This window comes from Erythrolamprus reginae, chromosome 6 (genome assembly GCF_031021105.1).
Source record: "Erythrolamprus reginae isolate rEryReg1 chromosome 6, rEryReg1.hap1, whole genome shotgun sequence".
Lineage (NCBI taxonomy): Eukaryota > Metazoa > Chordata > Lepidosauria > Squamata > Dipsadidae > Erythrolamprus > Erythrolamprus reginae.
In genome coordinates, this window is record NC_091955.1 from 59612886 (window position 1) to 59637423 (window position 24538).

The 24538-nt window shown below is 42.8% G+C and overlaps 2 protein-coding genes across 6 annotated transcripts in view; both read right to left on the reverse strand.

Moving 5' to 3' along the window:
• The window catches only part of ANKS1B (ankyrin repeat and sterile alpha motif domain containing 1B), a 325146-nt gene that overhangs the window by 36203 nt on the left and 264405 nt on the right, over positions 1-24538 (reverse strand). The window contains exon 1 of one of the 5 annotated variants that reach the window (XM_070755908.1): positions 21359-21474. The exons of 3 other annotated variants lie outside the window; for them this stretch is intronic. The gene's annotated coding sequence lies outside the window, so the exon portion shown is untranslated. Of the gene's footprint in view, positions 1-20973; positions 21192-21358; positions 21475-24538 lie in introns of those variants that run through there. One more of the 5 variants, XM_070755909.1, reaches the window with a different exon arrangement.
• Positions 421-3854, reverse strand: LOC139168897 (tigger transposable element-derived protein 1-like). The gene is made up of 3 exons (XM_070754666.1): positions 3510-3854; positions 3026-3260; positions 421-433 (listed from the first exon to the last, which is right to left on the reverse strand). Exons 1-3 carry the CDS (start codon positions 3823-3825, stop codon positions 421-423), a joined length of 564 nt encoding a protein of 187 aa, XP_070610767.1. The 5' UTR covers positions 3826-3854.

Here is a 24538-nt window from a genome sequence, read left to right on the forward strand (position 1 = left end):
AAATAATAAATCAGTTAAGAACCTTTTATAGAAGTGTAGCGAACTGCAACCAGATTGTTATCCATAGTGTTTAAGTACATCATATATTTATACTTAAGAATATCTGCTTATGGGAAAAGAGGTGGGGGGGAAATCCCAAGAAAAATACAAGATACCAACTGAGATGAAGGCAAGCAGGTTGAAAAATGTGCCTTGTCAGAAAGGCAAAGTAGTAACAACAGTGTTTTGAAGTTAGCACCTGGATAAATAAGTAATTAGGATCATTTTTACAAAAGAAGTGAAGTTGACAAAATATAGAGGCATAAAACAGAATGATAATTGCTTGGAATGACAAAATGAGGTTGCCTTTTAAGTATCTATCACCAAGTCATTTTTCACTCCTAGTGACCACACAGTCAAAATCAACTTGATGATGCATATTTAATCAATCAATCTAGAGTAAAGATCAAGAATGGGAAATTATTATAAAACATCAAAAATAATTAAAAATCAAAGACATATTTGAATTTATAGGAAAATTGACCATAATTTCAATCATTCATCTAAAGAAAATTCACACAACATTTTGGCGTAAAAGGAATTTACTATTTGACTTGGGTACATACCCAAAAAAACTAGAATGTTCGGTGCACCTAGCAAGTCAAGAAAATAAACTAGAATTGATCTGTTCACATTAAATATTGTTTCCTTATTATAGACTATTTAACTGATATCTAGTTCTACGATCCAGTAACTATATGGTTATCAGTCTAAAGAGCAAACAATGAAAGTTACTATGTTATTTCTAGACAAAAAAAATCCAAATTCCAAATATAATTAGATAATTATATCCAAAATTTGAAGAAATCAGAAAAACAAATCTATAAATTATATTTCTACTGCAAAGTGTGGTACATACAGTAACATATTATACAATATCACTCAATAAAAATGGGTTGTGGCACAATATCATTCAAACTATTCAAGAATAAAGATTCTCTTTCAGTTTCAAGATGAACATAGTGAACACATGATAGTAATAGATTACAGTGATCCCTCGATTATCGCGAGGGTTCCGTTCCAAGACCCCTCACGATAATCGATTTTTCGCGATATAGCGGTGCGGAAGTAAAAACACCATCTGCGCATGTGCGCCCTTTTTCCATGGCCGCGCATGCGCAGATGGTGGAGCGACGAAAGTTCAGAGGCTGGCAATGGTTGTTTTTCATGCCGGCCACCCCCCCCCAGCACCTCCGGGCTCCTCGCCGCTACCCCCTGCCCGCCCGATTCGCCCCTCTCACCGGCTTTCTTGGGGCACGAGTCCTCCTTCAGCAGCGCTTGTGGCAACGGCTTCTCGGCTTTTAGAATGCCCGCCTCCTTCCTTCCATCCCTCCCTCCTTCCTTCCCTCCTTCCCTCCTTCCCTCCCTCCTTCCTTCCCTTCTCTCCTTCCCTCCCTCCTTCCTTCCCTTCTCTCCTTCCCTCCCTCCCTCCTTCCCTCCCTCCTTCCCTCCTTCCTTCCCTTCTCTCCTTCCCTCCCTCCTTCCCTCCCTCCCTCCTTCCCTCCTTCCCTCCCTCCTTCCCTCCTTCCTTCCTTTCGTAAAAAGCACTTAAACAATGACAGAATAAAAACCCCCAGCCCTCACCTGTGTTTGAATTTCATTCACCCAGTCATTCATTCATTCTTCTGTATGCCACTCAGTCCCAACACTTTCAACCCACAAATTACCATTTCCCATCCCCTTAATTACTGTACTGTACCTCTACCTGTACCTGTACTGTACACATTGAATAACACACTTAGTCATCCTGATAGAAATAATAACAAATATTTATTTACATTTTTAGGGGGGGGGTTAGCATAACTAGGATAAATCGGGATCTTCTTCTATCACCATATCTACAATGGACGCTGCAGGTGATGGTGTGACAGACCTCTTGGTTTTTGTGACAAACATAGTTATGGGCAGTTGTTGGCGCATTTTCTTTTTCCGGGCTAACATGGCTCTGTATGATGCAAAGGTGTTGTCAAGGAAGGCCTTAAATTGTATAGAGCGAGTCATGTTGGGATCCCAAAGTTCTACCATGCGTTATACATTTGCAGCAGCTCTGTTCAGTTCTGCAAGCCGCTCAAGCGCTAGGCCAACATCTTCTTCTTCCTCAGCTTGTTCAGCTTCCGCTTCCTCCTCTTCTTCACTCGCTGACCTGGTCAGCTCCTCCAGATTTTTGTCTGTCAGCGGTAGGCCATGCTCATCAAGCAAACCATTGACTTCCTCTGGTGTCATGTCAATGAAGCCTTCTCTACCCAGTGCCTGTGCCAGCTTCACAGAGTTCTGGACTGCAGCATCTTGAATTTCTTCGGGAGCAAATCCCTTGTAATCATGCACCACTTCTGGCCACAATTTCCTCCAGCAGGCATTCATTGTCTGTGACTTCATATCCATTAAGGCATTCTGAATGTTCTTCAGACAAGATGCAATTGTGTACTGACGCCAGTAGGCCTTCAATGTGAAGTTTTCATCAGCATCCATTGCTTCCACGATGCTTCCAAGAGAATTGCACGTATACAGTGCCTTAAATGCGCGGATAACACCTTGATCCATCGGCTGGATAAGCGATGTGATGTTTGGTGGCAAGAATTCGACTTGCACCCCATCATGTTCATGTGCCAGGTCATCATGGCCTCCAGCATTGTCCATTAGGAGAAGCACTTTGAAATTGAGTCCTTTGGCAGCCAAATAAACCTGCACCTGTGGGATGAAGCACTGATGAAACCAGTCCCGCCTGAGGGGTTTTGTAATCCATGCTTTAGGATTATGCATCCAGTACACTGGCAATGCATTCTTATTTCTGTTCTTGAGGGCTCTTGGATTTTGTGACTTATAAATTAGCCCTGGCTTCATCAAAAAGCCTGCTGCATTCCCACACATGATCAAAGTCACTCTATCTTTCATGGCCTTAAAGCCAGGGGCTTTGGCTTCATCTTGCATCAAGAAAGTCCGTGAAGGCATCCTCTTCCAGAATAGGCCTGTTTCGTCCATGTTGAACACCTGTTCTGGAAGGTAGCCCCCTTCTGCAATTAGGTCTTTAAACGTGCGCTGGACGAAGTTTTCGGCTGCACCTGTATCTGCTGAGGCAGCTTCTCCATGCAATGACACACTCTTCAGGCCATAGCGCCGTTGAAATTTCTCAAACCACCCTTTGCTTGCTGTGAATGTGGCTGGGGCTGAAGAAGCAGAAGATGTTGATGGCTGGGGGTCTTCAGAGTCACCAGCACCTTCATCTACAGAGAATGACAGGAAAGGGAGAGAGAAGTGACTTGAATGAAAGCATACAGTCCTTCCTTCCTTCCTTCCCTCCTTCCCTCCCTCCTTCCTTCCTTCCCTCCTTCCTTCCCTTCTCTCCTTCCCTCCTTCCTTCCCTCCTTCCTTCCTTCCCTCCCTCCTTCCTTCCCTCCTTCCTTCCCTCCTTCCCTCCCTCCTTCCTTAAAAAGCACTTAAATAATGACAGAATAAAAAACCCCAGCCCTCACCTGGGTTTCCCTCATCTGCATCGCCTCCTTCTGTGTCTGCAAGACGGTTGTACAGTTGCTGCGCCTTGGTTCGTATAGTGTTCGTATCCAAAGCAATGCTCTTTTTGCGGCAGTCTTGTACCCACACGGACAAAGCAGCTTCCATCTTCATAAGGCGTTTGTTTCTAGGCGTCACCATTCTTTTTGCAGCCTTGTTGAACATTATCTGAGAAGTTTGCCTTATCTTCTTTTCGTCTTTCCGAATGTATCGCACAGTCGATTCGTTGATCCCATAATGCCGACCAACATCTACATTAGAACGTCCCGCTTTCAGCATGTCCAAAAGTTCAATTTTCTCCTTAATTGTCAGCATATTCCTGCTCTTTTTAGTGTCGCCGCCTCCACTCTGCGTGCAACGTTTAGGAGCCATCTTTCAACAAGTCTTAACAAGTTCCAACAGTTCCAAAAGTTTCAAAGCACGCTGAGCAAACAACACTGATTGACCGAGATTTCGGCCAACCAGCAATGGCAGACGTCAGTTTGGTGATGACGTGTGACGTCATCGGGCGGGAAAAACCGTGGTGTAGAAAAAAAACCGCGCACGTATTTTTAATTTATTATTTTTTGAAAAATCGCGATATAGCGTTTTGCAAAGATCGAGATCGCGAAAACCGAGGGATCACTGTATATGGGAATGTTATATTTGAAAGTAACAGAAATCTGCTTGTAGGATAATAGTAACACACTGTATTTTTCAACAGGAGTTCCACAACATGAAAAATTAAAGGACTCTGAACTGATAAAGTGTTTATAACAAATGAAAGGAGAAGAAGAAGAATATAATCAGCGGTCATAAATCTGAAAACCATGCACAGAGATTACGAATAGAATGAAATGTGGTCTAATCGTTTTGCAGATCAATGACAGGATCCAAGTACAGGTAGTCTCTGACTTGCAATCATTCATCGAACAATCATGATCACAATGGCATTGAAAAAAGTGATGACCAGTTCTCACATTTATGATCGTTGCAGCATTCCTATGGCCACATGATCAAAATCCATGTGCTTAGCAACTGGCATGTGTTGGCCTGACAGGTGCAGTGACCCAGGGTTATGTGGTCACCATTTGTGACCTTCCCAACTGGCTTCTGACAAGCAAAGTCAACCGGAGGAACCAAATTCATTTAATGTTGACTTAACTGCAGTATTTTGCTTAACAAGCATGACAAAAAAGCTTGTAAAATGGGGCATGACTTACTTAACAACTGTCTTGCTTAGCAACGGAAAAGTTGGGCTCAATTATGGTCATAAGTCAAGGACTACATGTATGCTGTACAGCCCTTTCCCAAATTTCTCTTCCCAATTTTCTCCTCTCTATGTTAGTCTCCTAAAGTCAAGGATTTAAAATATATCAATATAACAAAAGCAATAAACTTTAATTAATTAATTTATTTATAAATTAAAAACAAGAGAAAGCTGCTTAAAAAGATACAATATTTAATGGGAGGAAATATATTCTCTCACACTAAAATTTGAATAATTAAATCCACGTCATACTATTACAAAAATGCACTACAATACTGAATAAAAATTGTTGCCATTATATAGACAAAATAGTGCCATATTATGTAATAAAATACTGAGTGGACTTGAAACTCTTATTATTGTCCCCTCTATGCCTAAAGGAAAGAAACTGCATCCTGCTCGACTGTTGTGCCAAAATGTTTGTTCCATGCTTAATTATCTGTGATAAAGTTTGATTGCTTATGGTGGAATATAGAGATAAATACCCTGCAAGAATGTAAAAGCAATAACTTCAGCACAGGTATTGTTTCTATGGGCCATATAACTCAATGATGGCGAACCTTTTAGTGATCGAGTACCCAAACTGCAATCCAAAAACCACTTATTTATCACAGTGCCAACACAGCAATTTAACCTGAACATTGAGATTTTACCACCTAAAAAATCATAATCTATGCAGAGTTCAGCTAATTGTTCTAAGAAAAATGTGATAAATGCACTTTTCTGCTCCTTCATTTTTTTCTGCTTTTGAAATACAGTGAACCCTCGAGTTTCGCGTCCTCGAGCATCGCGAAAGGGCTATTTCGCGAGTTTTCAACCCGGAAGTAAACTCCACCATCTGCGCATGCGTGCCTTTTTTCTATGGCCACGCATGCGTAGATGGTGGAGTTCCCCAGCTGGGAAGCTGGGCGGCTTCCCTGGGTCTTCCCCCTCTTGCCCCGGTAAGACCCCAGCGGCAGCGCGAGCAACGGCGTGGGCGGGCGGGCGGCACGCGCGGGAACACCCCAGCTCCGCTCCCCAGCTGGGAAGCGGCCCCAGCAACAGCGTGGGCGGGCGGGCGGTGCGCGCGCGCTTGGGGAAACCCCAGCTCCGCTCCCCAGCTGGGAAGCGGCCCCAGCAACGCGCGCGCGCTTGGGGAAACCCCAGCTCTGCTCCCCAGCTGGGAAGCGGCCCCAGCAACAGCGTGGGCGGGCGGGCGGTGCGCGCGCGCTTGGGGACACCCCAGCTCCGCTCCCCAGCTGGGAAGCGGCCCCAGCAACAGCGTGGGCGGGCGGTGCGCGCGCGCTTGGGGACACCCCAGCTCCGCTCCCCAGCTGGGAAGCGGCCCCAGCAACAGCGTGGGCGGGCGGGCGGTGCGCGCGCGCTTGGGGACACCCCAGCTCCGCTCCCCAGCTGGGAAGCGGCCCCAGCAACAGCGTGGGAGGGCGGGCGGTGCGCGCGCGCTTGGGGAAACCCCAGCTCCGCTCCCCAGCTGGGAAGCGGCCCCAGCAACAGCGTGGGCGGGCGGGCGGTGCGCGCGCGCTTGGGGACACCCCAGCTCCGCTCCCCAGCTGGGAAGCGGCCCCAGCAACGCGCGCGCGCTTGGGGAAACCCCAGCTCCGCTCCCCAGCTGGGAAGCAGCCCCAGCAACAGCGTGGGCGGGCGGGCGGTGCGCGCGCGCTTGGGGACACCCCAGCTCCGCTCCCCAGCTGGGAAGCGGCCCCAGCAACGCGCGCGCGCTTGGGGAAACCCCAGCTCTGCTCCCCAGCTGGGAAGCGGCCCCAGCAACAGCGTGGGCGGGCGGGCGGTGCGCGCGCGCTTGGGGACACCCCAGCTCCGCTCCCCAGCTGGGAAGCGGCCCCAGCAACAGCGTGGGCGGGCGGTGCGCGCGCGCTTGGGGACACCCCAGCTCCGCTCCCCAGCTGGGAAGCGGCCCCAGCAACAGCGTGGGCGGGCGGGGCGGTGCGCGCGCGCTTGGGGACACCCCAGCTCCGCTCCCCAGCTGGGAAGCGGCCCCAGCAACAGCGTGGGAGGGCGGGCGGTGCGCGCGCGCTTGGGGAAACCCCAGCTCCGCTCCCCAGCTGGGAAGCGGCCCCAGCAACAGCGTGGGCGGGCGGGCGGTGCGCGCGCGCTTGGGGACACCCCAGCTCCGCTCCCCAGCTGGGAAGCGGCCCCAGCAACGCGCGCGCGCTTGGGGAAACCCCAGCTCCGCTCCCCAGCTGGGAAGCAGCCCCAGCAACAGCGTGGGCGGGCGGGCGGTGCGCGCGCGCTTGGGGACACCCCAGCTCCGCTCCCCAGCTGGGAAGCGGCCCCAGCAACAGCGTGGGCGGGCGGGCGGCACGCACGCGGGGAAACCCCAGGCGCGAGCAACAGGGTGGGCGGGCGAAGGGCGGGCGGCGGTGGAAGTAAAAACACCATCTGCGCATGCGCAGATGGTGTTTTTACTTCCGCACCGCTACTTCGCGAAAAATCGATCATCGCTTGGGGTCCTGGAACGGAACCCTCGAGATGATCGAGGGACCACTGTATTACATTTAGCAACAATAAAAAAAGAAAAACCTTTGTAATAATTTTTTACTTTCCCTCCCTCTCTCTCTTTCCCCATCTTTTTCTTTCCCTCTCTTTCTCTTTATGTCTCTCTCTTTCTCTCTCTCTCTTTCATTCATTCTCTCTCCCTCCCTCTCTCTTTCTCTCTCTCTCTGTCTCTCTTTCCCTCTGTCTCTCTCTCTCCCTCTGCTTGTTTCTCTCTCTTTCCCTCCCTCTCTTTATCTCTATCTAATAATAATAATAATAATAATTTATTAGATTTGTATGCCGCCCCTCTCCGAGTACTCGGGACTCTACACACACACACATACACACATACAGTACATACATACATACATACATCTATGCTTTCCTGTCCAGCTTCATGTGTCATGTGAATCCAATCACGTGGGCTATGGAGGGGGAATGGAGGCTGGCAGGCAAAGCCAAGTATTAGAGATCTACACAAAATAACGCAACTCCAACCTGGATCCTGTCCCCCACCTTCTCTCTCCCACAATCCCCATGTGATGAGGGCCTGGGCGCAGTTCTTTCTTCATAGGCAATGAGCAAGCAAACAAATGTGGCACTCTGGCTGGGAGGTGGCAGCATGGAGCCCCACCTCCGGTCAGCAAGAGCAGAGCAGGCAGGTCGTGCACTTTCCCCATCACTGTGGCAGTGGACAGGAGGGATGCACAAGCCAAATGTTTGGAGCCACGCTCGGCAGAATTTGCAAGCAGGGTCGCTTAGCAGGGAGACCTCGGCCCATTTAGTTTGCTTCAGCGTGGGGTGGGAACACAGAAAACAGAGGAACGCTGTGCCTCTCAGTGTTCAGCCCTCAAAGACTCCTTTGGGGAAACTTTTTCTGCTTTTGAAACATTATGTTTAGCAACAATAAAAAAAAAAGTTTTGTAATATCATTTCTCTTTCCCTTCCTTTACCTTTCTCTCTTTTTCTTTCTCTCACCCTCTCTTTATGTTTCTTGTTCCCTCTCTTTCTCTCTCTCTCTCTCTGCTTCCCTCTGTTTCTCTCCCCCCACACACTTGTGCACCCCTGAACCTGTGCTGGGTGGTGGGAATGACATCTGAAGGCTGACAAGCCCAGGAGCAGTGAACCCACGCTCAGCTGGCTGATGGGGAGGCAGAAAATCCCAACACAGGCAGCTCTGCAGGAAAAGAAATTACCTTTTTTTGCCAAGCCCAGGCGCCGCAGGGTCACACTGTGGCCCGCATTGTAATGGGCTTCAAGAGGAGATCGGGATCCTGTCTCCCCCATTGCAAAGCACACAAGTGAAAAAATTCAATCAATTTTAACTCTGCAAGAACCCTTTCTTTCACAAGAAATTGAAAGTGATTGAGCTGAGGTGACTGCGGATATAGCTCAACTCATTTTTACCCTTTTAATTCACATGAGAATACACATTCCCATTCAATTTTGTGTAACCCAAATCCATAATAGGTCAGAGATAAGGGAAGAAGAGTTCATTAATAATACAGATACCCTGTACTTCACTACTCCAACATACTGTTTTTTAAAAAATGGTGCAAGGTGGCAAGGCTACAGAAGTACACATTCATATGTGTGCTAAGTTCTAATTTCTACAGTCCACAAAATCAGTGCTCTGACTGAAAATTATATTTGTAAAATGTATTTTAGAGGAAAAGGGGGAAATGCATTCATTTTTGATGCACTATGGGCAACTGACAGTTTTATTAATGGGGAAAGATTATATAATCAAAAGTAAGATGAAATTAATCAATAACATCTATAAAAAAATTCATATTATCTTTTCCTTAGTATGAAGTAGAGTGGTTCAAAATTATTCACTACAATATAAAATTCATTGTTAGAGCTGTTATTAATAATAAATTAGATTCAAGAAATTTACAGTGTAATTTAGATATTAATTCAGTATTCAATATTACCTCTTAGGATTTTATGTATGCATAATTTTCCTATGAACAGCAACATTAAATTGATTATTCTGTTTGCAAAGTAAATTAATGCTGGGCTCCATTAATTAGGAGGCAATTATTGAACTAGTTAGCACATATCCAATTTGCATTATTTAATACAAGTTTCATACATGCTTGCAGAGAAGATGCCAGTTGGAAACGGGTAGGTCCTTTTAGAGAAAAAGTTGCATTTATTCATTCAAACAAGCTATTACTCCAACCAGTTAATTGTTCACATCATTTTAATCTTGTATCATTGAATTGGAAATCATTTCAATCTAAGAAAAAAGAAAAATCTAAAATGTTCCAACATTCTGAAATACCTACTGTCATTAAAAACAATAAATCCACACTGTTCTGTTTCTCCACTTGCAAATTATTCCAAATATGTTAAAGCTCTACATGGAACCCATCATACCTGCCAAACTCAGACTGGTTGCAAGTACAAAAAGAACACCATGAGGTCATCAATGCTGTCCCAAATCAGCCAACAGGAGAATGCAGATTCATTAGACAGTTAGTGTCCCATCTCCTGAAGCAAAAGTCCTCTCAGGATCCACTTCACACAAAAAAGGAGAAATAAATCACCAGCCTTTCCAATATTCAGTTCGCGTTATATGTTATCTGGAGGAAAATTTTGCTCAGACCTTCAATGGCCTTCAAGACATCATTCCTTCTTCTTCACTTAAAGTTATAATGTAGCATAACTTTAATACTTTGCAGGCAATCTTTCATCAAAGAACAGCTAACTCAATCCTAGAAATAGAGGTGGGCTAACACAATATTTTGCTGCATACTGACAATAGGCAGAACAAAGTCAATTAGGCAATTGGGTGAAAAATTGTAAGATCACTTCACTGATAAAGTTAACTCTGAAACATACTAGAAATCTTCAAATTCAAGCAATGGGATAGTGAGTGAAGCAATTTTTTAGAATTGTGGAAATGGCCTGGCTCAAAGCTCCATAGAGCTTCAGTACTGTAAATCAAAGTAGAAGTTTTGCAATTTTAGTTTGACAATGACATGGGAATCATGTAAGATGAGAATGGCATGGGAATCATGCAAAATCAATGCCGTAAAAATACAAAATGTGTGTGTAGAATGAGTACAAGACAAATAAAAATATTTTTAAACTACAAAGAAACAAAGAAACCAGTTTGTCAAAGCAATTTAAAACATTTTGTCCCATCTGCCAGATATTAAACATTGGCAATCGTTAGCCATTTAGTGTTGCATACATAAGATACCTTTTCTTGGTTAGAAGAGTCATAGTCAAATAAAAGAATTTCTACTGGAATTATTTGTTTCACAATGAAACTGCTCTTCTTCTAAATTCTTTTGGGCAATGCCTATCAACTACTACATTTTCAGAAGTAGCCTGTCCAACTGCAAAAGGCAAAGATAATGTTTATCGGGATAAGGAATTTCCCTGCATGAAAGCAAACTGTTATAAATAAATAAGAAAAGCAAGAAATGAACAAGTTTAGGCAAGTGATTTTTAGAAATAATGTTCATCCATCAGAAGAGTCTATAGAGGTTCTCAGTCATTCAGGTCATGATTGTCCCAAAGGTTCTTTTTTTTCAAGGGGCAAATGGACTTTCTAGTTTTTCTTTGAAGACATTTTGCTTGTCATCCAAGAAGCTCCTTCAGCTCTGACTGGATGGTGGGAAATAGAAGGATTTATACACTTTAATACATCTATGATTTATACTTCTATAACTCCATCAGAAGCATTACAGAAGTTGGCTAATACAGGTAGTCCTTGACTTACAACATTAATGAAGCCTGCCCATGTCAAGAACTACATTAAATGAATCACCGTCCCTTCTTTCTCAAATGCATTTTTTAAACAAATGTATGGATCAACCATGGGGTGACTCAGGAATGGGAGAAACCAAGGGAGGCCTAGTGCAGGCACAGGAATTCCCAAGAGGCTTCCCCCGCCCTCTGAGATATCCCATACTCTGCCTCCTGCCCCTTGGTTTCCCCAAAGCCCTATGGGCCTCCTCCATACCCCACCCATCACCATTCGCTTACTTATATTTTGACAAACTCAGTAGAGAAGGCCACTCCCTTGCTGGGCCATATGGCACAATCAAGAAAAAGAAATCCAGTCACTTTTTGCTTCTATTGCAATCCTTTTCTCTCCAGCCAGCATAAACTACTATGATTTCTTCCTAGCTCTGTGCTAGTTTTACACCAGTGGTGCTAAGATATTATAGTTTATCCTGGCTGGGGAGGAAAGGATTGCATGGAAACAAGAAATTAGATTTCTTCTTGCACTACTAGCATAAGTCTAGCGTAAAGCTATATATTAAATATGCTATGTTAATATTAAATATTAAAGTTATATATTATATTAAATAGTAATAGTACTAGAAAGAATGAAATGATTATTAGCAACTCAGTTTAACCCTGCAAATTTAAATCATTATTAGCCATAACCTATCACTATGACTTACGAAAGGAAACATGTCATTTTTAATGATTGTGTAGTTCTTAGGCAGATGCTGTTTTCATGTTCCCATATGTTCTGTAGCAACAGTTCCAGATGATATTCAAACTACTGCACAGCGCTAATTGTTATATAAGTACCTTCTTCTATCAGAAACTAGTATACTGTACTGGATAAACGTACGTACTTCATGTCAGCACTTAATACACATCTCAAAATAAATCATCTTCTTTAGTAATTAAACCTTGTTCCATCATCTTGAAAGAATGTAATGAACATATTTAAAACAATTGCCAGAAAGTTGGCATGATGTATAATATGTACAATATGTATAATACGTACAATTAACAAATGCTTACCCTTCCAAAGATATCATCATCTATATGCCATGCTGCCCATATGACCATAAAAATGTATTTGGACAATACTGGCTCCCTTGGCCAATAAGCAGAGATCAGCACCAAGTCCTAGAGTTATACACAATGGGTCCACAACCCCCAGACCGCAGCTCAGTACCGGTCTTTCAGTTGCTTGGAACCACAATGAATAAGTGGTGGGCAAGCACCCAAACACACATCCCCACTTGCACAAGCAACAGGCGAGCATATGCACAGATGCTTAATTTGTGTGAACAGTGACATGCATGTTACTCGTGCAAATGGAATTGCACATACATACTTGCCCATCACTTACATGGAGCCATCCCCTCTAAGCTAAATAAAATTCAATATGATTGTGGTAAATTTTAGAAAAATTAGTTGAAAATAATAGAATGAAATTTAACAATTTCCAGAAATTTTTTCCTGGACGGAAAAAAGTTAAATACCATTCACACATCATCACGAAATCTCCAGAACCGTAAAGACTACAAACTTGAAATTTAGCAGGTATATTCCTCTTAGCTTCTAGGTGCTTGCTAAAGAAGGATTTTTTTGAAATGACCCTCAGATCATTATTATTTCTTATATTATTATCAATACACTCTGATGCTAAGGAGTTAGATGTTCTACTCCCTCTCCTCACCTGAAAAGAATTATGTTCCAACTGCTAGTGGCGTGGTCAGCACGTGACTCATCTGGCATACCGGCTGGGAATTTAGACATTCTATTTCATGCTAAATAGTTCAATTTTGTAGAGAAGCACGGGTATCCACCTACTAGTCGTCCTGTATTCAGAACCTCTCATCATCCTTATGTCCTTCAGTAATTATCTAACTTGTTCATCATAAACAATTAAATCCATAAATCATACTTTCATACTTTAATTTCTCAATCAAACTAAACTAAACTCCCATTTCTTCCTGGATCACTGGATGGCTCAATCACTTTTATTGGTACCCTGTTGTCTCAATCCCACTCATTCATTCATTTCATCTCCTCAATTCATTCCAAATGTTGTATAGTACAATTTCCCCCCAAAATATCAGTGGGGAATTTTTCCCATTGATTTGAGAGTGGCATCACTCACCAAGCTTTGAATTTCTAATTTCATATATACCCACAACAATTTATTCATAAAATGGCAAGAAATCAACATTTAGAGAATACACACAATCAACAACACATTTAATGTAAATGAATTCACAAAATGAGAAGAGACTAAAAGACTACCCTTTTTGGATATTCACATTAGCAGAGAAAACAATGGCAAACCATAAATCCAAATGCTTTATAAAGCAGCCCACGCTAACCAAGTACTCAACTACCATAGCAACAACCCAAGAATACCAAAAGAAACTGCATAAGAACTATATTCAAATGAGCAAAAATGCATTGCAGTAACCCAGAACACCAGAAAGCAGAGTCTATTTATATATCATTTTGCAATGTGATACCCACACAACTTCATTAAAAAGGGTCTATCCATACAACTAATCAATCAACCAATCCACCATTACAACTTACAAAAAATTACCTCTTCTGTACATCAAAAACATTTCAGAATCCACCAGTAGGTTGCAACAACCTCTTTGTAGACATTGTCAAAGCCTACAGAACAACAAAGCAAATTTAAAGATTTGGTAATTAAAGTCAAAATAGAGTTATTCAATCATTTACTATGAAAAATACTATGAAGGACAAACAGGCAGAATGCATCCATAAATAAGTTGGATCTTGCAAAGTTCTGAAGTTGGCAATCACAAGACATTATACAATTAATTTCACAGGAGAGAAAGTGTTCAATTACCCTTTCAACTAGAAAGCTGTACTGTATACATTTTAAATCAAGATACTTTTAAGAATGCAAGAGAATTATTAGAAGGTTTGCATTCCACTTTCAACATATATGGGGGCGAGGGGAACCATTCAAAGGGAAAAATTAAAAGTTAACCAAAAGGCGAACAGTCTGAAGCAATTTCTTGTCATCACACACCTATTAAATACCCAGATAAGAAGCAGCACCTGATCATAATAAACACCAGACAATAATATTGCAATTAAACAAAACCAATCAATCAATCAATCAATCAATACATTGTGTCCAAATTTACACAAAGCTGTAAGACAAACAAACTTCTCTTTAGTACTAATGATGTTACCTAATCTGATAATAAAACATCCGCAAGAAGAAAACCAAGCTTAGAGAATCTAAGGACCGAACAATTCAAAGTTCACTCTCCACTAGTGCAATCCATTCATTCTTGAATGATATTTTAGTCATTCCATCCATCCAAACATCTCAAAAACTAGGGGGTATTTTTTCCTTACACACAATCTCATCAACTATATTAGATCATTTTAATTCAGATTTATTACATCCTTCACTTAAATATTTAAAAAAAAAAATCACAAATAACATTTTTTATTTCATATATTAATTCATGTAACACTTTACCGCACGTCTCTTACATACCCAGTCCTAATCTTTCCATATGTTACAGTCAACAACAGATGCACCCGTAAATAATATCTCTACTTCCCATCATATTTCTGGTCAAGCAGTTTTTATATAATCCCATTTTCCTAGTCTTAGTTGTATCCATGCCACTTGCAGTATTCAAAAACGACTACACTAGTAGAAAGTTATAATCCAAGATTAAAAAGTATCTCCTTTCATCTGTTATAAAAACAGTTGTCTACTTGCACAAACAAAATGTAAGAAGCCATCCCAATAAAAACTTCATATACTTTTTATATGTCATTGCTGCTAAGAGCAACCAATCTGTTCTTTCTCTAAATAAAGCAATATAGCTCTACCATGTTACCTAGCAACACATATTTCACTGCTACTCTCAAAAACAAGCTTGGTTTTATGTCAACATAATGTTTGAAAAGACGTTTAAGTAGTTCATTCAAATGTTCAGAATACACTTTGTAGATCTGGAAGTCTTTCCTTCAACTTATAATTCTTACTGGATGTGTTTTGAAAACTGGGGTCCATCATATTTGGAGAAAATTATATTGAGGAAGGCTGAAATCAGATTGTAAAATGTTTGATGGTGATAATTATGATGATGATTCTGATGATATCCAGTCCTATAAAGTGTTCATTACATAAAATTAGATACTATCACTAATATGTAGTTTTCATAACTTTTCCTCAGCCCTTTTGTACTTCTGCTTTCCTGACCCCAGCTTTATAGTTCTAGTCTACTCTATATATTCTTCCTTTGTGACTTGACCCTACCCACATTCCACATTTTCTATGCGCCTTTTTGCCTCCAGATATTCTTTGTGCTTTTTCTAGAATCTTATTTGCTACTTCTACTATTCCCCATTACACCTACTTTGTGGAATTGGAATTATGCTTTTAATTATGCTTTTCTTCCAGAGGCCATGTTTAAAAGAAATATTTTGCTAAGCACATATTCAACGGAACATACAAACAACAGCATTAAAGAATCAATGTATTACGAATTAACAGCATAGTAATTTTAAAAAATGAAATGAAGAAAGAGGTAGAAAGAAAAAGGCCTGGAAATATGTAATAAATATAAATACCAGTACTGTATAACTCTAAAATCTTCTGCCATATAGCTCAGTATTTTCCCTTGACACTCTGTAAACAAATACGTCATTATTTAGAACACTATATATAAAACATTAACAGAAAATGGGTATAGATTCCCCCCCTCACCAAATATTGTGTATAATACTTAATTTAGTCAATCTCCATGTCCCTACAAATTAAAATTATTAGTATGTTGTTCTCAGTACTGGAAATAACAGAGAGACAGAGACGCTGCTTCACAGAATAATTGATCAAATCATATTAGTTAGTATTCAAAACCTGAGTCAAAGGTCTTGATAGGGTGGCACTGCCCCTGAGATAGCAGCTTTGACGGTCCTCAAAGGATCAATGGCTACAGATAGAAGGGAGAGCAGGGAAAGGCCATGATCATGGGACACTTTGCTCAACTGTGGCTCGTGTCAGTTGCAGTTTTACCTGGGATGGGAAAAACTCACGATAGTGACTCATTCTCTTACCATCTTTGGACTGGATTTTAGTAATGTCCTCTAAGTGGGATTGCCCACCTACAGCACATTTCAAAATGAAGGCCACACATGGATTCTTCAGTTGGTTCAGAAAATGTCCTGGTTTTTGCAGGGATTGCTCACATGAGGTTATTACACCTACCCTCTGGGCCTTGAATTGGTTTCCTGTTACCTTTCATTCACAATTCAACATGTTATTTTTACTTTTCAAAATATAAAGGCCATGTTAGGACTGTCTCCTCTATTCAGTTCCAACCATCCATTTCACAGCTCCAAGAGAATCTAGTCTCCATTTGTGTGAGGAATCAAGGTTCACAAACGTTTTCTGTAATACATCCCTTGAAATGCAATCAGTTCCTACCTTGTTAGGTTTAAAGAAATAATTAAAAACACAGTTGTTGTAGAGCAGTGATGGCGAACTTATGACATGGGTGCCAAAGATGGCACGTGGAACCATATTTGCTGGTACTTGAGCCGTTGCCCTAGGTCAGCTCCAACGTGCATGTAAGTGCCGGCCAGCTGGTTTTAGAGGCTCTAGGAGGGCATTTTTGGCTTCAGGGGGGTCTCTGGGGGATGGGGGAGGGCATTTTTACCCTCCCCCAGCTCCAGGAAAACCTTTGGAGCCTGAGGAGGACAAAACACAAGCCTGCTGGGCCCACCAGAAGTTGGGAAACAGGCTGTTTCCAGCCCCTAGAGAGCCTCTGGGAGGTGGAGGAAGCTGTTTTCGCCCTCCCCAGGCATTAAATTATGGATGTGGGCCTTGCACGTGCATGATGGCACAGGATTTTTGAATAATAGATACCATGGTCTGTTTTAATGCTTTGGGGTTGGCTACTTCATTATTTACATGTGATATAAATTAGGGGGACTACTGCTTATGGTTTATTATGTAATTTTAATTGTACCCTATTTTTGTTGTTATGACCGTAATATGCGAAGTCTTTGACTACAACAAACAAAATCTAAATAAATAAGCCATTCACACACTGTTTATCTTTGCCTGAAACTACAACTGACATAAGTAATTAAAATAATGGTACATGGCTAAAGAAAAAGAAGGCTTTACATAAAATTTATATGTGTATAAAATAATGTTTATTTGTTTGTTTGTTTGTTTGTTTGTTAATTAGATTTCTATACCATCCTTCTCGAGGCGACTTGAAATAAGTGTCACAGGAATTGTCATTCTTTCTTTCTGGGCTCTTCTGCCATACAACCCTTAAGCAGCTTGTTTCCTCGGCTGAAACCATGTCATAATAAAAAAGAGAGAACTCACACACACACACAAAATCAACAATATCTTCAAAGGAATGAAATTCACTAGGAGAGAAGAAAGCAACAACATGCTATCTTCCCTGGTTATCCTCATCAGGAGAGGCAGTGATGGCAAATTGGAAACACAAGTCTATCATAAAACCACCCACCACCACTTCCCACCATAGTTCCCTCTAAGCTGAGCAGTGAGCAATCGCTCACTTAAAAATCATCATCAACTCAGAGTTTTCAAAACCTGCCCAGAAGCCGAGAGGGAAAGAGTGAGAGGGAAGGAGAGAGAGAGGAAGAGAGAGAAATACATAGGAAAAAAAAGAGAGGAAGGAAAAGAGAAAGAAAAAGAATGGAAGTAAGGAAGAAAGAAAATCAAAATCTAGTTTGAAACTAGCTCAACTATTTAAGTGGCATTTTGATATTGATAGAGTTGCCCTATTATGAGCTCACTGTTATAGACACACAGTATAGTATTTTATTTTGAAATTCTCTGAGGCAAAACAGGGTGGGTTTTTTATTTGTTTTTTTGTTTGTTTGTTTATTTATTTATTTATTTATTATTTCTGTGCTTCCCAGTCCCGAAGGGACTGCCGCTCAGACACTATACTTTTCTGCCCACCCCCCCAAAAAATTAGAGGGAACACTGCTTCCCACAAGAGTTCTGTAAAACTAGAGTTGCACAAACATACTGCAGAAATCTTGAAAATCAGAAAAAGAAAATAAATCGTCGATGAAAGGGGTCCCCAAACCCTGGACTGTGGACCACCACCAGTCCATGGCCCTCCAGGAACTAAGCTGTTGAAGTGAGTGAAGTCCTATCTGCAAATGTGAAGGATCAAGGTAGCATGTGCCCCGATCCCCTGGTACCCAAAAGGTTTGAGGGCCCTGATCTATACAACTTCTTACAAAATGGATTTACATGCAATTTATTTTAAAAAATGCCTGAGTAAAATGTGGTGAAACTTACCCAACAACGCTCTTGCTTAGCTATCAAAATTTTGGGCTCAATTGTGGTTGTAAGTCAAGGACTATCTCTGGCTTCCTCTGTATGGCAGCCTTGTCCTAGTAAATTCCTTCTTCTTTCTGACAATTTTCCTCTCCCTTAAGGCACCAAAATAATCCAGATAATGTAATGTTTCCTGCCACAGCACAGGGTTGGACTAGATGACCTCTGAGATATCTTCCAGCCCTAAATTGCTGTGCTCTTTCAAAGTGTCTTCTGAAGCCACATCTTGAGTCTTTAGGTTTGTTGTTTGTTTGCTATTTGTTTGAGTCTTTAAGTTTATAGTTATTTTGCACAAAGGTCTTTTAGCTGCGACTGCCACTTGCTCTTGAGCAGGAGTGGTATGTCCAAGGAGAACCTGCCAAATTGTGTACCAGATCCATCTGGGAGAGTGTTATCCCATTCAGAATTAAACAAGTCCCAGATTTTAGGGTCCTGTGCACCCAAAGTCATCTGCTCTTGTTAGGGTTCAGTTGAAGCCTATTGTTCCCCACTCAGCCCCATAGCCTGTGGACAGCGAGAGAGGGTAGCAATAGCATCATCTAGTCACTGGGGTGGAGATACTGAGTTGGGGATTGTCAGTGTGCTGCAGATACCTCAATCCATGTGACAGATGATGTCACTCAACAGCTTCATATAGATGTTAAAAGGAATGGAGCCCAAGCCCCATAGCCAACCCAAAAGGTTACCATAATTGATGGTGCACTACCCTCATTCTGCTCTTGCCAAAGATCATCAATAAAAATACTACAAATAATTTTACAATTTCTTTTAGGAAGTATGCATCATCTATTTATTGTCAAAATATATACATTTACATTATTTTAAAAAGTTTCATATTATTTTGCCCTTTCCTTCAGACTACACATATTGTTTCTATACTATATCCATATACTTTAGGTAATTGTTTCTATACATGTATATTTCTAATTAATTCCACTCATTGTAAGGAAATAATTTCAACTGTTTTTCCAGTCTTCTGATGTAGTAGTCATCCCTGGAAGCATATTGGGACTTTTGATTCATTCTCATACTATTTTCCCCTTACTTTCCAGCAGTTGATTGGTATATTTGCTCTTGTTGCTCAAATATTGCTTTGAATCTATATATTAGATACAGCTAAATGTATTGGTTTCATGTATAAACTATGTCTTGTTTTTATTTATTCCAACTAAAAAAATCAATAACTTCAACACATACAAGGGAAGTGAAAATTTGTTTCACAAATTCAAACTCTTACAAGTTCTATGTATGTTTACTATTTGAAAAAAATAGAAACGGCTTCATATTTTCTTTCTGGGAAAATATGTAGCGGAAAAATATTTGCAGAATACAATTTGCAATAAAATAAATTACAAATATATGTGTATAGAATATTTTTCTGAGTAAACGTGCTCATAATCAGAGACATAATTACAACTAAGAAGCAAGCCCATCAATTACTTAACTTAATCCCACTGAATTAAATTGAACTGTAATATTCTACAATAATAGTTTATGAGAGTTGAAAGTATTCCATCTTTGTAAATGCAGCAATATTTCACTTAGCCGCCCTTCTACCACACAGTCCTTACACTAAAAGATTTTCAACCTAAACTGACTTCTACCTTGAGATAAATAATAAACCTTCTGAGTTAATGGCGATCTCTGATTTCAATCTATAGAATGTCACCTGTGGAACAAGTCATTACCTGCTGGCCTTTGAAAATAATAACAGCAAAAGGGACAGAAACAGCAACTCTACAAGTCTCACTTCTGCATCCCACGTTTCTATTCCTGGGAACTTTGAAAGCCACACAGTCCTAGGCAAGCCCCCAAACATGAAACTTTACAATCTAACAACTGAGAAGAGCTTGGAGCAAAATAATTAATAATAATAATAATAATAATAATAATAATAATAATAATAATAATAATAATAATAATAATAATAATAATAATCTAACTTCCCCTTAAGACCTCCAGGGCACAACCACTGAAAAGTGCACGACCGTTTTTAATCATATTTTTAAAACACAAGCCAAAAAACCCCCCCACTGAAAATAACGTGGTCGTCATCGTCCCGCAACACTGCACCCCGAGAGGACGAAATCGCCCCCTCCGGCACGTCAGTCCTAGTAAGACGCCTTCCCTCAGTTCAGGCGCTCTCCAGAAGAGCGGGAGAAGCGCGCATATCCAGCGCCTTTGTCTCTCCGCATTTTGCCACTTTCCCCCTTTTTTTCTTTCCAACGGACTATTTTTAGGCACCGCGACATTCCTCTGAAGGCCGGGCGTTCGGAGGGGGGGGGGGACGGGGGCGGGGAGAGAGAGAGAGAGAGAGAGAGAGAAGGAGCCCGAAACTGTCACCGGGAGCTGACGTCCACTTCGGCACAGCCCCGAAATGGGGCGAAGGCGGCAGGTGGCCACGAGACAGGTGCCTTCCAGCCGGACACCCCCACACACACCGCGGGGCCCCTTTCCAGGCCATCCTGGGGCCCCAACCCCCCCCCCCCTCTGCGAGCCGCGCATGCAGAGGCAGCCATCCCGCCCTCGCTTACTCATCAGCCGCTCTTCTCACCTAGGCGCAGCAAGGCGGCGGCGGCGGCAAGCCGTGACTGAAGGGAGCGCGAGCAGGCGGGGGCCGCCAGCCAAGCCGGGGATACTGCTGCTATATTCCGCAGCGCTGCCTCTCCGCCTTCGTGCATCTTTCCTCCCCGACCGTCTTCCCGGCGACCGAGGCAGCGGCGCCGCAGCCCAATCGAACCGACCGACCGTCCCCCACACACCTCCCGCCCGCCACAGCCGAGGAAGGAGGGAGGGTGGGGGAAAAAAGGAGGGGGAGGACGAACGCGCTTCCTCGGGGCCTCCTTTTCTGCGCCCGCGCCGAGACAAGAAGCCGTTCCGCGCCGCCCGGCTCCCCAGTTTTTATCCCGCCAAGGCCCTGGGCCACATTCCTCACTCACCGGGCTTCCCCGTGCGGAGCGGAGGAGTCTCGGAGCACGCCGCGCCGGTTGCGGGAGGGCACGTTGCCGAACTACCGCTGCGCAGCGCCGCGCCTCCCTCCTCTCGCATCCCCTGTTACTATGGATATTCTCCCAGTGTCTCCTCCGCTCCCGCCTGCACGGGGAGAGAGGGAAGGAGCTGCTCGAGGGGCGCCCACATGCCGACGCTCGAGTGACCCTCCCGCTGCTGCGGCGGCCGCCGCTTCTCTGCCCGGCCTCTGCACCCCCGCAAGGCTGCTCGGGTTGGCTGTCCCGCCAACACTAACGGCTGCTTCCCCGAGCCTGAGAAAGGAAGCTGGGAGCTGCTGGCGCTCTCGCTACCTCAGAAACGCGAGCGCGCGCAAAACGCCCCTCAGGTCGGGACACAAAGGGGGACCTCGAGGCCTCCGACCCGTAGGGAAGGATGGGGCTTTAACCCAGAGCCCCCCTGACAATTTGGGCCATTGCGGTTGCTGAGCCCCACTAATACTGTTGCTCATCCCCACTGAGAATCACCCGGGAAGCCTGGCATCGCCTGTCAGTAACCGGCGGGTATAAAAACCAACGGCAGAGTTCTGCAGTACAGGAGCCGGTTCGAATTATATGGCGCGTTGTCGCGTCCCGATGCCTTATTCTAGAGGATGTGTATTTGCGGCTTTCGGGGAGTCCTATTTCAGGGAACATTCCTGCGGTAACGATGCAATCTCTCTATCTCTCTTTTGGCTCTCATGATTGCGGGAAGCAAGTAGCCTATCTGATGCACCGCGGGGGGGAAATGGTGCCCGTTCTCCTGACATGCCAAGGAAAAGGGAAGAATAACAACAAAAAATGACATAAGAAGAGTATTGCCACCTGGAAATTGCGTTGGGCCATTTCTTTCAATAGATAACACTTTCATAGCGCAGCCACAGCACATCTCAAACCGAAGGTGGGGAATTTGAGGGATGTTTTCTTCCTCTCCAGAACTGCAGGATGAGAATTTAAGGATTAGGGAGCAAATTTCCCGCTCTTTAAAGAAATTCTTGGAAATCCCACCCAATCCAGAGCACAACTTACCCTGGCCATTGGGGGGGGGGAGCTAGGAGGAGGAGGAGGAAGTAAAGGAGGAAATAATGCTTTGAGATTTTTGCTACCTGGGTTTTCTCTCAGCAGACTAATGTACTACAGCAGCTAAGAGAAGGCTGGGAGATCAGGTGGAGAGCCTAGCTCAGAGCTCTTCAAACTTGGCAACTTTTAAGACTTGTGGATTTAAACTCTCAGAATTCTCCAGCCAATTGGCTGGACTAGAAAATTCTGGGAGTTGAAGTCCACAAGTCTTGAAGTTGCCAAGTTCGGGGACCCTTGTCCTAGGTCGGGGGGGGAGGGGGAGTAGGCAAAGTTGGCTCTTCTATGACATGTGGACTTCAACTCCCAGAATTCCTGAGCTAGCATGGTTGGCTCAGGAATTCTGGAAGTTGTAGTCCACCAGTCATAGAAGAGCCAACTTTGCCTACCCCTGTCCTAGGTAGATTGGTTGGTTATTTACAAGGCTTATTATTGCCTATTGCACCCAGTGGTAGGGGCCTCACAACAATCAATATTAATGCAAACAAATCAACCCTTCATGGACACCCTGATTTAGCTCAGCCCCATCCTAGCTCAATGCTTGTGGGAAGACCTATTCTTCATAAACTTCCAGAAAGATAAAAGGATGCATTTTTCACTTTTGCTTTTAAGTTGTTATGCACTTCCTTGATTCACTTTATTAAGAAAGTCTTATTGTGCCTGGTGTCTATAAAAATATGGTTTCAATAATGCAAATGCACACACACTGGCATGCCTCAGAAGAGAATCCAGTGATGATAGTGGAATATAAGTATACTTATATTCTTTTCTCCATAAGCCCCAATATATTTTTCTTTATCTAAAAAGGTCAAATCACGGCAACTGGAGCAAAGTTTATTGAGCTAAGATGTTCTGTTACTCCTCCAAGTACTGTAACTTCAAAATGAAAACTTTGCATAGGCATAGAATCAGAGGATCATTGGAATGTATTAACTCTGCCCTACTGACCACAGGGAGGTTCTCCCCAAAATGAAATGCACTTTGTAAAATGAAAACTTGATTTTCAGGCTAAAAGTATCTAAAGGTTAAATTATGGAAAGTATTACCTACGCCTCAAACCCACCCACCCACCCTAAAAAATTTGCAGTCAGTGTGGCAGACTTTAATACATTCCAATAATGCTCTGACTCTATGCCTAATTTAAAAAAAATCATTTTGACTGAAGAAACTACTTGGATGAATAACAAAATGTCTTAGCTTAATAAAGTTTGCTCCAGTTGCCATGATTTAAACTTTTTATATACTTTTGTCCAAGATGATTATATCTTCATTTAATATATTTCTTTAGTTCAATATAAATATATGGAGATGTAAGCAACTACAAGTAAGAATCCCATAGAGCTAGAGTTAATCCTTGACTTATGATTGATCAATTAACAACCTTTTAGAGTCAAGAGTGGCCTCAGAACAAGTGCCTTACAACCTGTAAACACTTCTAGCTCTCAGAAAATGTGCAAGCCACTGGTCACATGACCATATTTTGGGTGCTGGGCAAACTGTATTTATGACTGGCATGAATTTTTGACTTTCATAATGCTGACTTTTGGAGGGGGAAATGCTAGCAAAAGCCAGCATTCTGAGTCTTCCAAAACAATAGCGTTAACTAATGGTTTGCACATATTTGAGGTCCATTCATCCAACACAATGAAAAACAGAAATCTTAAGTCTGGCAAAAGCTCAAGCAAATGCCATTATTCTTCCCACTGGGGCAGGGAGAGACTCATGTTCTCAACTTAATGCTCATACAAGAACCTGTATGGTCCTTTCACAACCACAACTGCGAGAGCCAAGAAGAACCGTTGTACCTACCTGAATGGTCTTCTCAATGCACTGGAAGGAGAGTCCAACATGGGTAATTCTGTAGTCCTATTGGTAGAGACTGAGTTTAAATTTACATAATGAGTAGGCACTGCCCCTTGCCTGCTCCCATGAGCTCAGTTTAAAAAACCAAAAACCTTGTAAATCAACAAGAATTTATTTAGAACAAACACAACTCAGAATATTTATAACAATAACACCGGCGACCCTGAATCAGATATAATGCCGGGTGGGTTTGGA